The following is a 15,748-nucleotide window of genomic DNA, read 5'->3' as shown; positions in this document are numbered from 1 at the left end:
ATGTTGGCCAGACCAGGTAAGGATTGCAGAATCCCTTCTCTAAAGGACATATGTAACCCAGATGGGCTCTTACAGTAACCAGTGATCAATCTTTAGCTTTCAATTTCTGATTGATTAAGTTCCACCAGCTATTGTGGTAGAATGGAATCTGGGGTCTCCCAGCTCAGAGATATGAATGCTACCACTGTGTCACAAGATTCCAGGAAGAGAGTTACATTTTTTTTAATCAATTTGATCAGAGATGTTATTACACATCTCTGGACCTGATTAGACCTGAACCTGGGGCCTCCTGGCTCACAGGTAGAGACATTACCGCTGTTGGTGGGATTTGAAATCATGTTCCCCGAGGCTTGGGTTTCTGGGTAACCAGTGCAGTGGGGATGGCCAAATCTTGATGAGGTGTCAGGGCAGGGAACATTTGACGTTCTGGTAAAGGACTGAAACCAAACTGAGTGTTGTCTTGAGGTCTATCCCTGTAATGCCATGACTAAGCACTAACCTAGTGTTCTCTCTCATCAACTGGATCTGTTTGTCTGGATACGAGTAACCCACAGCTTTCAATAACCAGGAATAAGTACACTTCAAACAGAGGCAACAGCAGACTGTGTCAAGGAGGGTTCTGAATGAATAACAATGGTGCATGATGTCTCCCAGTTATTGTCACCTGCCTGTGTAACTCTACAATGAACTGTTAGTACACAGAGCACTCTGAATTACATAGCCAATACAGGCGAGGATAGATTCACTCTGGCTGAGTCACGGACACCTCCTGAACAATACTCCCTTGCTTCAAGGGGATTTCTCTCGAAACTCCCCAGCTTTCAACAAGCTCTTCATTCCCCGGGATATGGGAAAGGTCCATGTTGATTGGAAAATGCTAATAGGACACTGTTATTCAAAGAGGGAGGATGGCAGAAAGTAGGAAAGTATAGCCCAGTTAGTTTCCCACCTGGCATTGGGGCACCTGCCATTCTAAAGGAAGAAGGAACAGGATATTTGGAAAGTCAGAATTCAATCCAGCAGAGTCAGCATGGTTTTGTGAAAGGTAAATCAGCCTTGATTATTTGATGAAGTTTTATGAATAAGCAAATTGGATGATGGAGATCCTGTAGATACGGTATCTCTGGACTTGTAGAAGATATTTGAAAAGGTTAATACACAAAGTAGGATCACATGGGGTGAAGGGTCATTTAGTGACTTAGATAGAGGATTGGCTAACCAATAGAGAGCAGAGTGATAGAGATGTACAGCACAGAAACAGACATTTCGGTCCAATTCGTCCATGCTGACCAGATATCCTAAATTATCCTAGTCCAATTTGCCAGCATTTGGCCCATATCCCTCTAAACCCTTCCTATTCACATACCCATCCAGATGCCTTTTAAATGCTGTAATTGTACCAGCCTCCACCACTTCCTCTGGCAGCTCATACCATTCACGTACCACCCTCTGCGTGAAAAAGTTGCCCATTAGGTTCCTTTTATTTCTTTCTCCTCTCATCCTAAACCTATGCCCTCTAGTTCTGTACCCACCCACTCCAGGGAAAAGACCTTATTTACCTTATCCATGCCCCTCACGATTTAAACCTCTATAAGGTCACCCCTCAGCCTCTGACACTCCAAAGAATCAGGATCAATGAGTTGGCAGGATGTAACTAATAGGGTATTACTGGGTTGATCGGAGGAACAGAAAAGCAACTTATTATCTACTATAAATGGAGAGAATCTCCAGAGTGTTTTGGTGGAGCATGGGTACTCAGTAGATGTGGTGTATCTGGATTTCCAGAAGACATTTGACAAGGTGCCGCACAAAAGGTTGTTGCATAAAATAAAGATGCACAGCATTTTGTGCAGTTTTGATCTTCTTACTTGAGAAAGGATGGACTGGCACTGGAGGGGGTTCACTAGGTTGATTCCGGAGTTGATGGGGTTGGTTTATGAGGAGAGACTGAGTAGACAGGGATTATATTCACTGGAATTCAGAAGAATGGGGGAGGATCTTATAGAAACATATTAAATTATGAAGGGAATAGAAAAGTTAGAAGTAGAGAGAATGTTTCCACTGTCAAGTGAAACTAGAACCAGAAGCATAGCCTCAAAATTAGGGGGAGCAGATTTGGGACTAAGTTGAGGAGGAACTTCTTCACCCAGAGGGTTGTGAATCAGTGGAATTCCCTGTCCAGTGAAGCAGTTGAGGCTACCTCGCTGAATGTTTTTAAGGCAAAGATAGATTTTTGAACAGTAAAGGAATTAAGGGAACAGTGAGCGGGCGGATCAGTGGATCTGAGTCTACGGAAAGATCAGCCATGATCTTATTGAATGGCAGAGCAAGCTCAAGGGGCCAGATGGCTCACTCCTGTTCCTAGTTCTTATGCAGAGGGATCTGGGTGTCCTTGTCCATGAATCACAAAAAATCTAGTTAACAAGGAAGGCAAATGAAATGTTGGCATTTACTGCTAATGGAATAGATTATAAAGGTAGGCAAGTGTTACTCCAACCATAGTGAGACCACACCTCATGGAGGGCACACAGTCTTGGTCTTCTTACTTCAGGAGGGATGTAGTTACATTGGAGGCAGCTCAGAGAAGGTTCACTTGATTGATTCCAGAGATGAGGGCTTGGTCTTATGAAGGCAAATTGAGCAGGTTAGACAGATACTCTCTGGAGTTTAGAAGAATGAGTGAAGATCTAACTGGCGTTGAGAAGATGCTAAAGGGGATTGACAGTAGATATAGAGAGGATGCTTCCTCATGTGGGACAATCTGGAACGAGAGGTCATTGCTTTAGGATGGGTGAAGCCGATTTAAGACAGAGATCAGGAGAAATTACTTCACTGAAAGGGTCATGAATCTATGGAATTCACTCCCTCAGAGTCCGGTGGATGCTGGGATATTGGGGAAATTTAAGGAGATTCGAGACTTTAAATGAGTAACGGGTTGGAGGGTTATGGGGAGTGGGCAAGAAAGTGGAATTGAAGATTAGATGAGATCAGCCATCATCATATTAAATGGTGGAGCAACCTCAAGGGGCTGAATGGCCTCCTCCCGTTCCTACTTCTGATGTTTCTATGAACAATGTAATTCGCTCATTGCTGAGGTGATTACAACTGATTCTCCCTCAATACTGACCCTCTGACAAGTGTGGCACTCCCTCAGCACTGACCCTTCAACATTGTGGCACTCCTTCAACACTGACCCTCGGACAGTGGGGCACTCCCTCAGTACTGACCCTCTGACAGTGCAGCACTGACCCTCTTGACAGTGCGGTGCTGCTCAGTACTGACCGTTCGACAGTGTGACACTCTCTCAGTACTGACCCTCCGACAGTGTGGCACTCCCTCAGCACTGACCCTCTGACAGTGCGGCACTCCCTCAGTACTGACCCTCTGAACAGTGTGGCACTCACTCAGTACTGACCCTGTGAGATAAAGAGGAATGAGATATTGAAGGTATTTGAAAACAGAGATGAGAATTTTAATATTTTGGTTTTCCAGACCAGATGCTGAATAAGGCATTAATGAATTGGACGAGGTGTGCATTAATAGTTGGTCTTAGAATTGAGCGTGCTGGTAGCTGTGGATGGTGGAATGTGGGATGTTGACTGGGATCACCCTGGATTTCTGCTGCATCCTGTATCGAGATTCAGCCCAATACCACAACTCCATCGCAGCAACCGTCATAGAGCAGCTAGCTTCCTGAGGGAGCAAAGGAGTTGAGTTCCTGTTAGAATGATTGAGCTTAAACCATTTCCATCTCAGAAACGTGTGTCCCTCATCATTCAGGTCCCTTCCACCTTAAACCTGGACAAAAAGAGGGATTCATATGTTAAGGGGTCATCCATGTAAGACAGAGATGAGGAGGAATTTCTTCTCTCAGATGGGAGTGAAGGCTGTTGAGGCTGGGTCATTAAGTATATTCAAGGCTGAGACAGACAGATGTTTAATCAATTAGGGAAATCAAGGGTTATGGGAAAAGGCAGGAAAGTGAACTTAAGGATTCTCAGATCATCCATGATTTTATTGGGTGGCAGAGCAGACTTGATGGACTGATTGGCCTACTCATGCTCCTTTCTTCCACTGAATAATGATATTAAAATAATCACAAATTAATTCAACAAGAATAAGAGTCCAATCCTTTGCCTGGGGAGTGGAAAGACAGTGCAGATTAAGAGAAACTGTTTCCACTGGTTGGGGATTCTAGACCTAGGGGATAGTCTGAGAATGAGGGCCAGAGTGTTCAGGAGCGATGTTAGGAAGCACTTTGACACACAAAGGGTGGGAAAGGTTTGGGACTCTCTTCCACAAACAGTAATGGATGCTGGATCATTTAAATCTAAGGTAGACACATTTTCGTTCAGCAAGGTCATTAGGGGATATGGGCCAAAGGCAGGTAAATGGGGCTAGGCCACAGATCAGCCATGATCTCTTTGCATAGTGGAACAGACTTGAGGGGCTGAATGGCCGACTACTGTTCCTCAGTTCCTAGATCACAAAGTGGAATTCACTCTGATGGAGAATGATTGTGGTTCAGCAGCTTCATAGAAACATGGAATATAGGGACAGGAGGAGGCCATTTGGCCCTTCCAGTCTGCTCATAAGGAAAAAAGGAAAGAGGCACTCATCCAAGCTTGGCGTCTTACTGTCCTCAGGACATGTGCAAGAATGCCAAACTTTGGACCATCACCATAATTTATCCAGGGCAACAGGATGGTAAGTGGTTGGCGTGTTGACTCTGACTAAGCGAGGTGTTACCATGGTGAATGAGCAATGTGGGGAGCCATTCTCTGCAAACTAATTGAATCTCATACCTTGGTTTCAATTACCCGGGAGCTCTGGGAGCCTGTAGCTCCCTGTTCCTCACACCATAGCAACACCTCGGCCAATCAGATTTGCCTTGCCAACCAATCTCTCTGGTAGTCTAAAGGTTTAGCAGTCTCCTTGGTTTTGGTATAAAATCTCCGTTATGGTGTAGGGATCAGCCTTGAAGACCCTTCCCACTGCTTTAAAATGTAACGTTTCTTGTCTTAATCCTGATGAGTGCAGAATAAAACCTTCAGATATGTTCAAGGGCCGTATTGCTAAGTTACTGAGGCAGATGTTGCTAAGGTGAGACAGAGTAAGGTGGGAGGAGATTTGTGTGCTATTTCTGTGTTCTGACATTGTGAACACTCCACATTTATACCCACAGCCCTGAGAAACAGAGGGGGATAAAGCAATGCAAGGTATGTGATGGGAGCTTGTATCCTTTTAGACCAAGTGTCCTGAGTGAGAGACTCTGACTGCAGTGTGTAGCCCACTGTTCCCTCTCGATCTAATGGTGGAACTGTCTATGCTCTGACATACACAGCCATTACCGAGAGGCTACAACATGTGGCCGACCCAGTCTGATTCACTAAGTGCGAGAGAAAGTCAGAAGGAGTAAAAAGTAGATGATTTTGTCAGCAGTAGCTGAGCCAAAAATATACCACCTACATGAAACAAATCTGAGCTGAAAGCAAGGAGCTTGTTGCCAACAAAAACAGAAGTTGCTGGAAAAGCTCGGCAGGTCTGGCAGTATCTGTGGAGAAACATAAGAGCTAACGTTTCCGATCCAGTGACTCTTCCTCAGAACTCAAAAACCATGCAGAGTGGTGATGGACTATTAACCCAGAGATGCAGGTCATTTGTTTTTTTGAGGACCCGAGTTCAAGTCCCACCCCAGCAGACTATGGAGTTTGAACTCAGCACAAATCTGGATCTAAGAGTCTTAATGATGACCATAAGATGATTGTCAGAAAATAAACACCCATCTACTGTTCTTGAGGGAAGGAAACTACCACCATTACCTGGTCCAGGCCTACATGTGACTCCAGACCTGCAGCAATGTGGTTGACTCTTACCTGCCTCTGGGCAAAAAATGCTGGCCCAGCCAGTGATTCCCACATCCTGTGAGTAAATATTTTAAAAAATCATAGTTATTGTGTTCAGCTCCTGGGTCTCACACTTGTGGAAGGATATTTAGTATTTGGGGAGGGTGCAGATGGAGCTTTACCAGAATGGAATAAGAGACGAGGGGCCCCAGTGAATGTGGAGAGATGGGAGAAGCTGGGATTATTCTCCCTAGAGCAGAAAGGGCTTCTTTCAAAGAAGCAGGTGATACAGTTCCTCAGGTCAAAGAATTGGTAACTGGAGGACAAGATACTTGATCAAAGAATCTGGGGCTGGGGGTGTGGTGGGGAATAGGAGGGGTCATTTGCTTACTCTGTGAGTTACAGTGATCTGGAAAACGCTGAGGGCGAAGGAAACAGATTCAAAAGGAACTTTCAAAATGGAATTAAATAAATATTTGGGAAAGAGAATGTTTGTTGAGCTGTGGGCCAGAGCGAGTGTGTGAGATTAATGGGATAACGCTTCCAAAGCCCTGACACAGTCACCGGGAGCTGAATGGCCTCGTTCTGTGCTGTGTCGTTTCTATGACAGCATCAGCTACAGTCCTCCAACCTTTTCACTCCCCTGAACGCTACCAGGGTTTGGCAGTGTGAGGGAAAATCTGCTTGTGATGTCTTTCTCGGTGATACTCCCCCACTGTGCAACCTTTCAACATTCATCTCCAAGATGCTTTAATAATGTGCAAATGTTTTCGAGGTGTTAACCCACGGATACCTGTATATATCTCGATATTTTCACTGCTATTACTCACAGCCTTGTCACTGTTTCAGTGGAACTGGTTAGTGGCAATGAAGGGTCAATAGTTAGGAGTCAATTTTCACACTCTGATCCTGAGGAACAGTTATAGAGTCTAGCATAGAGAGAGTCCCTTCGCTTGAACTCATCCGTGCCAGCCAGATATCCCAAATTAATCTCGTCCCATTTGACAGCACTTGGCCCATTTCCCTCTAAACCTTTCCTATTCATATACCCATCCAGATGCCTTTTAAATGCTGTAATTGTACCAGCCTCCACCAATTCCTCTTTTATATCTTTCCCCTCTCACCCTAAACCTCTAGTTCTAGACTTTCCCACCCCTGGGGAAAAGACTTTGCCCCTCATGATTTTAAAAACCTCTATTAGGCCACCCCTCACTCTCTGATGCTCCAGGGAAAACAATCCCAGTCTATTCAGCCTCTCCCTATAGCTCAAACCCTACAACCCTGGCAACATCCTTTGTAATTCTTTTCTGAACCCTTTCAAGTTTCACAACAGCTTTCTGATAAGAAGGAGACCAGAATTGCACGCAGTATTTGAAAAGTCAAAAGATACTGAGAGAACATTCTAAGCACTAGCCAATATATTATCCTCAAAATGCACTGTGAAATGCTGCTGGAATTGTATGAATTACTTTCAAATGTTAGGAAGCACTTCTACACACAAAAGGGGAGAGATTTGGAACTCTCTTCCACAAACAGCAGTGAAGGCTGGATCAGTTGTTAATTTTAAATCTGAGATCAATTATTTTTGTAAAGCAAAAGTATTAAGGGATATGGCCTAATGGCAGGTAAATGGAGTTAGGCTACAGATCAGCCACAATCTCATTCATTGGCAGAATAGGCTCGAGGGGTCAGTGCTGTCGGAGAGTCAGTACTGAGGGAGTATGTATTGTAGGAGGGTCAGTGCTGAGGGAGTGCTGCACTATCAGAGGGTCAGTACTGAGGGAATTCCGCACTGTCAGAGGGTCAGTACTGAGGGAGTGCTGCACTGTTGGAGGGTTAGTATTGATGGAACTCTGCACTCTCGGAGGATGTACTGAGGGAGTGCCGCACCATCAGAGGGTCAGTACTGAGGGAATGCCACACTGTCGGAGGGTCAATACAGAGGGAGGACCGCACTGTTGGAGGGTCAGTGCTGAGGGAGTGCCGCACTGTCGGAGGGTGAGTACTGAGGGAGTGCCACACTGTTGGAGGGTCAGTGCTGAGGGAGTACCACACTGTCAGAGGGTCAGTACTGAGGGAGAGTTGCATTGTTGGAGGGTCAGTGCTAAGGAGTGCCGCACTGTCAGAGGGTCAGTACTGAGGGAGTGTTGCATTGTTGGAAGGTCAGTGCTAAGGGAGTGCCGCACTGTCGGAGGGTCAGTACTGAGGGAGTGTTGCATTGTCGGAAGGTCAGTGCTAACAGAGTGCCGCACTGTTGGAGGATCAGTACTGAGGGAGTGTTGCATTGTTGGAGGGTCAGTGCTAAGGGAGTGCCACATTGTCGGCAGTCAGTACTGAGTGAGTGCTGTCTGTTGGTTTCTAAGTACTGACTGTAATGCTCCCTGAATGTGCGGTGATAATTGTGGGGATGATGAATTATCTAGTGCTCATGTTATCATGGCACTCTGGGTGCTATATAAATGCATGTTGTTGTTTATGTTGCAGCCCGGCGTGAGGACCAGGCACTGACCATCCTGGCTCCGTCCCGGGATATTACGGTGAACGCTGGTGAGTCTGCCTGCTTTGAGTGCGAGATCCAGGCTCCTCCTGATGTTGATGTGGACTGGCTAACCAATGAGAAGCTGGTCCAGCCCGCCCTCCTCAACTGCAAGATGCACTTTGACGGCAAGAGGTGTAAGCTCCTCCTGAACTCGGTGCACGAGGACGATACTGGGGTGTACACCTGCAAGCTCAGCACCGCCAAAGGTGGGTAACAGAGCACAGCAAACCACAGCTGGAGGAGCCTGTTTGGCCCATCCAGAATACTCTGCCCCTATATAAACCAAGAACCATGGATGCTGGAAGTCAGAAACCAAAACAGAAATCTCTGGAAAAGCTCAGCAGGTCTGGCAGCGTCTGTGGAGAGAAAACAGAGTTAAAGTTTCGGGTCCAGTGACCCATCATCACAAGATATGGGACGTGTTGCGTGCAATTCTGGTCTTCCTCCTATCGGAAGGATGTTGTGAAACTTGAAAAGGCTCAGAAGAGATTTATAAGAATGTTGCCAGGTTTGGAGGGCTTGAGCTACAAGGAGAGGCTGAACAGGCTGGGCCTGTTTTCCCTGGAGCGCCGGAGTCTGAGGGGTGACCTTATAGAGGTTTATAAAATCATGAGGGGCATGGATAGGAAAAATAGACAAAGTCTTTTCCCTGGGGTGGAGGAGTCCAGAACTAGAGGGCATAGGTTTAGGGTGAGAGGGAAAAGATATAAAAGGAAGCTAGGGGGGACCTTTTTCACACAGAGGGTGGTACGTGTATGGAATAAGCTGCCAGAGGAAGTGGTGGAGGCTGATACAATTACAACATTTAAAAGGATGGGTATATGAATAGGAAGGGTTTAGAGGGAATGAACAAGTGCTGTCAAATGGGACTAGATTTATTTAGGATATCTGGTCAGTATGGACAAGTTGGATGGAAGGGTTTGCTTCTGTGCTGTACAACTTTATGACTCAATGTCTAAATTGCCCATAGTGTCCAGGCATATACAGACAAAGTGGACAAGGTCCAAAGTCACACGACACCAGGCTGTAGTCAAACAGATTTATTTGAAATCACAAGGTTTCAGAGTGCTGCCCCTTATCTACCCGACTTCATCTGATGAAGGAGCAGAGCTCCGAAAGCTTGTGATTTCAAATAATCCAGTTGGACTACAATCTGGTGTTGTGTGACTTCTGACCTTGTCCACCTCAGTCCGACACCAGCACCTCCACATCAGACTAAGTGGATTAGTCATGAGAGACGCAGGGTTACAGGCATAGGGTAAAGGGGTATGGGTCTGGGAGGGTGCCCTTTGTTGGCTCAGTGTGGACCCAATGGGCCGAATGGCCTGGTTCCACATTGAAAGGAGTCTATGACTGTCAGTCAAACCATTCTGAGGAAGGGCCACTAGACCCGGAATGTTAACTCTCATCTCTCTCCACAGACGCTGTCAGACCTGCCAGGCTTTTCCAGAGATTTCTCTTTTTGTTTCTGAGCCTATGCTGCTGTTCAGTATGAGCAATGATGACCATCCAACTGGTCCTTCTTTGTTGAAATGTCAAGATGAAAAGTTTGCTCTCATTCTGCTAAATTCCAGAGAATTATTCATCAAAGGGGCAACCCCATAACAGCAGGTTTATACATCAACCCCAAATTGTTTAACCTCTGTTATCAAATTTTGGGCCTGGTCTTGGCAAGGGGTTTTCTAATCCCTGGGCCTGGTCTCGGTGAGGGATTTCTGAGCCCTGGGCCTGGTCTCAGTCAGGGATTTCTGAGCCCTGGGCCTGGTCTCAGTGAGTGGTTTATGAGCCCTGAGCCTGGTCTCTGTGAGGGGTTTCTGAACCCTGAGCCTTGTCCCAGTGAGGGGTTTCTGAGCCCTGGGCCTGGTCTCGGTGAGGGGTTTCTGTGCCCTGGGCCTGGTCTGTATTAAGGGTTTCTGTGCCCTGGGCCTGGTCTCAGTGAGGGGTTTCTGAGCCCTGGGCCTGGTCTCTCTGAGGGGTTTCTGAACCCTGGCCCTGGTCTCGGTGAGGGGTTTCTGAGCCCTGGGCCTGGTCTGCATGGGGGATTTCTGAGCTCTGGGCCTGGTCTCAGTGAGGGATATCTGAGCCCTGGGACTGGTCTTGGTAAAGGATTTCTGAGCCCTGGGCCTGGTCTCGGTGAGGGGTTTCTGAGCACTAGGCGTGTTCTCGGTGAGGGGTTTCTAAGCCCTGGGCCTGGTCTCGGTGAGGGGTTTCTGAGCCATAGGCATGGTCTGCATGAGGGGTTTCTGTGCCCTGGGTCTGGTCTCGATGATGGGTTTTAATGCCCTGGGCGTGTTCTCAGTGACAGCTTTCTCAGCCCTGGACCTGGTCTCGGTGAAAGGCTGCTGAGCCCTGGGCCTGCTCTCGGTGAGGGGTTTCTGATCCTTGGGCCTAGTCTGGGTGAGGGGTTTCTGAGACCTGGGCCTGGTGTCTGTGAGGGATTTCTGAGCCCTGGGCCTGATCTCGGTGAGGGGTTTCTGAGCCCTGGGCCTGGTCTAGTGGAGGTGTTTTGGAGCCCTGAGCCTGGTCTAGTGGAGGTGTTTCGGAGCCCTGAGCCTGGTCTCGGTGAGGGGTTTCTGATCCCTGGGCCTGGTGTCTGTGAGGGATTTCTGAACCCTGGACCTGGTCTCGGTGAGGGGTTTCTGATCCCTGGGCCTGGTGTCTGTGAGGGATTTCTAAATCCTGGGCCTGGTCTTGGTGTTAGGTTTCTGTGCCCTGGGGCTGGTTTCGTTAAGGTGTTTCTGTGCCCTGGGCCTGGTCTCGGTGAGGGGTTTCTAAGCCCTGGGCCTGGTCTCAGTGAGGGATTTCTGAGCCCTGGGCCTAGTCTCGGCCAGGGGTTTCTGAGCTCTGTGTTTGGTCTCGATGAGGGGTTTCTGCTCCCAAGCCTGGTCTGGGTGAGGGGTTTCTGATAAATAGGCCTGGTCTGGGTGAGGTATTTCTATGCCCTGGGCCTGATCTCGGTGAGGAGTTTCTGATCTCTGGCCCTTCTATCTCCCACAGACGAGAAAACGTGTAGTGCTAAGCTGACTGTGCTTCCTTCCATCGTCCCACTCTTCACCAGGAAGCTGGAGGATGTATTTGTGATCGAGGGCAGAACGGCCCACCTGGATGTGAAAGTGAGCGGGACTCCCCCGCCCACCGTCACCTGGATGCACTACGGTAACCCCGACAACGTAGCATGGAGAGAGGCTCTGACTCCCATTCCACACCATGCCCGACGTCACAGCGTGCCGGGAGAACCCTACTGCCAAGCCAGCTCTTTACGTCTTGAGGCACTGTCACTGCCAGACTGCAGCAGTCAACTGGTGTACAGCAATATCCCACAGGCGTCTCCCTGAAACGGCTGAGCGAGCCGTTCTGCTCAAGGGGAGTTAGGAGAATGGAGCTGGCATTGCCAGTGATGTCAGTCATCTCTTACTTGGCATTGGGGGTCAATTTTGGTCCATGATGCTTTGATGAACCCTTGGCGGTCCTCAGAAACATTTTGGGGGGTGGGGGGATGTTGGGGATTTCTAGTCATCCTGCCTTGTTGTAAAGACAGCACCTGTGGCAAGGCACTGAGATGATCAATGTAGACCTTGCACGAGAAGCCCAGCACAGATTATCTCCTGTGTCATACATTGCTCAATGGGCAGTGCTCTCACTCTGAGACAGGAGCTTCTGGGTTCAAGTAATCACCACAGGAACCTACCACACATACCCTCATTAGAAACAAGAGCAGAAAAAGGGCATTCAGCTCCTCAAGCCTGTCCTGTCCTTCGACAGGACCATGGCTGATGGAGTCTAGGCATCAACTCCACTTTCGTGACAATTCCTCAAAGCCCTCAGCTCCCTGATATTTCATAAAATTAATCTCCTTCTTCTTTTTAAATATTCATAGTGATCTAGTCTCCACATCTCTCTGGAGGAGCGAATTCCACTCACTAGCCTCTGAGAGAAAAAATTCCTTCACATCTCAGTTTTAAAAGATTATTCTGGATTCTGTAATTATGCCCCAGCTCGAAATTCCCCCAATAGTGGAAACATCTTCACGATATCTACCCTGTCAAATCCCCTCAGTCTTCTAAATTCTAATGAATAAAGGCTAACTATCGAGCTATTCTTGATAAATTAACCCCTTTATCCCAGGAATCAGCCTAGTGAATTACTTTAAACTGACTCCAATGCCAGCTTAATTACTGATTGTACCCCAATGCTGACATCTTGTCTTTCACGTACTAGGATACCCAGATCCCTCTGCGGTGCACTTCCTTGGGAATCTCTCTCCTTTTAAATAATAATCTGACTTTTGTTTCTTTCTACAGAAGTGTGTGATCTCACATTTTCCTCCATTAAACTCTACCTACCGAGTTTTGCCCATTCTCTCAACCTAGCTCTCTCCCTTGCATATTCCTTATGTCCTCATCACAACCTGCCGCCTTACCTATTTTTGTATCACCAGCAAATTTGGATACAATACACTCTGCAACCTCCAGGTCCATTAATATAGAGAGTAAGTACTTCAGTAAGGCGTTCGACAAGGTTCGACAAGATGAGCAAGGTTAGATCTCATGGAATACAGGGAGAACTAGTCGATGAGCAAGGTTAGATCTCATGGAATACAGGGAGAACTAGTCACTTGGATACAGAACTGGCTTAGAAGACAGAGGGTGGTGGTGGAGGGTTGTTTTTCAGACTGGAGGCCTGTGACTAGTGGGTGCCACAAGGATCGGTGCTGGGTCCACAACTTTTCGGCATTTATATAAATGATTTGGATGTAAACATAGGAGGTATAGTTAGTAAGTTTGCAGATAACACTAAAATTGGAGGTGTAGTGGACAGCAAAGAACGTTACCTCAGATTACAACGGGATCTTGACCAGATGGGCCAATGGGCTGAGGATTGGCAGATGGAGTTTAATGTAGATGAGGTTGGAGCCTGTGATTGGGACATCCCTTGAGGTGATGAGATTGTATATGGTCTGGGAGATAATGGTTTGGCTATGGGAGGTGAGGTCATGGTCGAGGGGACAGTAGGAGGAAGTATCTGTGAATTTGCACCTGGCTTCAGCGGTGTAGATGTCAGTGCACTAAACTACCTTTGAATCCGCCCACTTCCTTCAGACCAAAGGGTTGGAAAGGGCCCCAGCTAATGCCTGTCTCTTTGTTGCTATGTAGAGCAGTCCATCTTCCACAGTTACACCGGCACCATTCCCCACCTTATCCTCTACTACATTGATGACTGTATCGGCGCCACCTTGTGCTCCTGCAAGGAGGTTGAACAATTCATCAACTTCACCAACACATTCCATCCTGACCTTAAGTTCACCTGGACCATCTCAGACACCTCTCTCCCCTTCCTGGACCTCTCGAACTCCATCAACGGTGACCGACTCAACATTGACATCTTCTACAATCGACTCCCACAGCTACTTGGACTACACCTCCTTCCACTCTACCTCCTGCAAAAGTGCTATCGCTTATTCCCAACTCCTCCACCTCCACCCCAGGAGGATCAGTTCCACCACAGAACATACCAGATGGCCTCCTTCTTAAAAGACTGCAATTTCCCCTCCCACGTGGTGATCATGCCCTCCACTTTCCGCGCCTCCACCTTTGAACTCCACACCTCCAACCGCAAAAGGACAGAACCCCCCATTACACACCTTCCACCCCACCAACCTCCAGATATATCACATTATCCTCCACCATTTCTGCCACCTACAAACTGACCCCACCGCCATAGATTTATTTCCCTTCCCACCCCTATCCGTTTTCTGTAAAGAGCGTTACCTCCGTGACTGCCTCGTCAGTTCCACGCATCCCGAAATCCACCCTCTCCTCCCAATACCTTACCCTGCCACCGCAGGAGTTGCAAAACCTGCGCCTACACCTTAGGCCTGGCCGCCCGACGCCTGGAGGAAGAACACCCCATCTTCCGCCTCGGGACCCTCGAACCCCATGACATCAATGTGAATTTCACCAGTTTCTTCATTTCCCCTCCCCCAACCTTATCCCAGTTCCAACCTTCCAATTTGGCAACCCCCTCATGACCTGTCAAAATGTCGATTCTCCCGCCCCTCGGATACTACCTGACCTGCTGTGCTTTTCCAGCACCACACTCTCAATTCTAATCTCCAGCATCTGCAGTCCTCATCTTCGCCTGCATATCCCTCCAAACCTTTCCTCTTCATGTAACTGTCCAAATGTCTTTTAAACATTGTAACTGTACCCACACCCATCACTTCCTCAGGAAGTTCGTTCCACATGTGAACCATCTGTGTAAAAAATCTGTATAAATCTCTTTCCTCTCACCTTAAGAATGTTCCTCCAAATCTTGATGTAGAAGCTCTTGCTGTTTGGTTTTATATTTCTTGCCAATTTACTTTCATAATTAATTTTCTCCAACTTTATTAGCCTTTTGGTCAACTGCAGCTGAACTTCCTAATAAAATTCTGGCCGACCTTTCTGACCTAGTTTTCACCCCTTTATATATGTGAGACTCCCACATAGCCCAGGAAGATATGTCTCCTGCACTTCCTGAGTCTATCAAAGAGCTGTTAATTAATCCAAGTAATATATTTAATTATTTTTGAGTAAAAATTGTAATAATATCTTGGTTGTACAAAACATTAACATTGCGGAGAAAGACCGAGGTATATTGTTGATGTTTTGGTCTTGCATTCAACACCGGTCCAAAAAGATTTTCCGTTTACCACAGAATTAAAGGACCGTGTCTGATGTCACTGAAATGCCAGGTTCCAACCTGAACCCAACAGTATCTCCCCCGGTTGGTGGTAACAGTCTGTACTCTATAATCCCTTGCTTGCTAAAGCCACAGCAGGATGTTCAATGTTGCAAACCATTCAGACAGCACTGGCTGAACAGCTCAGTGTGCTGACAGCAGCACTGACCATTTCAGGTGACCTGTTCAGCTCGTAATGGGGTCATTTACAATTGGGAGAAGCCAGTCACTTGACAACACATGCTGTGCAAACAAAAGGGACATGTCCAGGTCTCATGCCGCGAGCTTGAGGAGCTTATACCTGGCTCATAACCTTGCAGTGCACCAGCAAATCCTAGCCAACTTGTCACTGTCAGCCTTTTCTCCCGTGGTAACAATTGTTGGGACGCTGTGCAATTTGGTATTCTTGCATTTATGCTGATGAGTACATCTTCAGAAACATCTCTCTCTCTCCCTTTTTTTGTTGTCTCTTTTTCTTGTTCTCTCCATTTTGCTGTCTCTCTCTTGCTCTGTCTCTCTCCGTTTTCTCTCTCTTGCTCTCCTTTTTCTTCTCTCTCTTGCTTTCTCTCTCTCTCTCTTGTACTCTTCTTTCTCTTGTCCATTGTCATTTGCTCTCTCTCTGTGCTATTTTTCTCTTTCTTGG

At 47.1% G+C, this 15,748-nt stretch overlaps 1 protein-coding gene across 1 annotated transcript in view; it reads left to right on the top strand.

Moving 5' to 3' along the window:
* LOC122551955 (striated muscle preferentially expressed protein kinase-like) overlaps positions 1–15,748 on the top strand; it is a 267,850-nt gene that overhangs the window by 176,916 nt on the left and 75,186 nt on the right. The window contains exons 8-9 of the mRNA XM_043694526.1: positions 8,331–8,591; positions 11,383–11,541. Of these exons, the coding sequence (XP_043550461.1) occupies positions 8,331–8,591; positions 11,383–11,541 (420 nt within the window). The remainder of the gene's footprint in view (positions 1–8,330; positions 8,592–11,382; positions 11,542–15,748) is intronic.

The sequence above is a fragment of the Chiloscyllium plagiosum genome, chromosome 7 (genome assembly GCF_004010195.1).
Source record: "Chiloscyllium plagiosum isolate BGI_BamShark_2017 chromosome 7, ASM401019v2, whole genome shotgun sequence".
Classification (NCBI taxonomy): Eukaryota; Metazoa; Chordata; class Chondrichthyes; order Orectolobiformes; family Hemiscylliidae; genus Chiloscyllium; species Chiloscyllium plagiosum.
The sequence above is the reverse complement of the archived record's forward strand: the minus strand, read 5'-3'. Positions and strand labels throughout refer to the sequence as shown.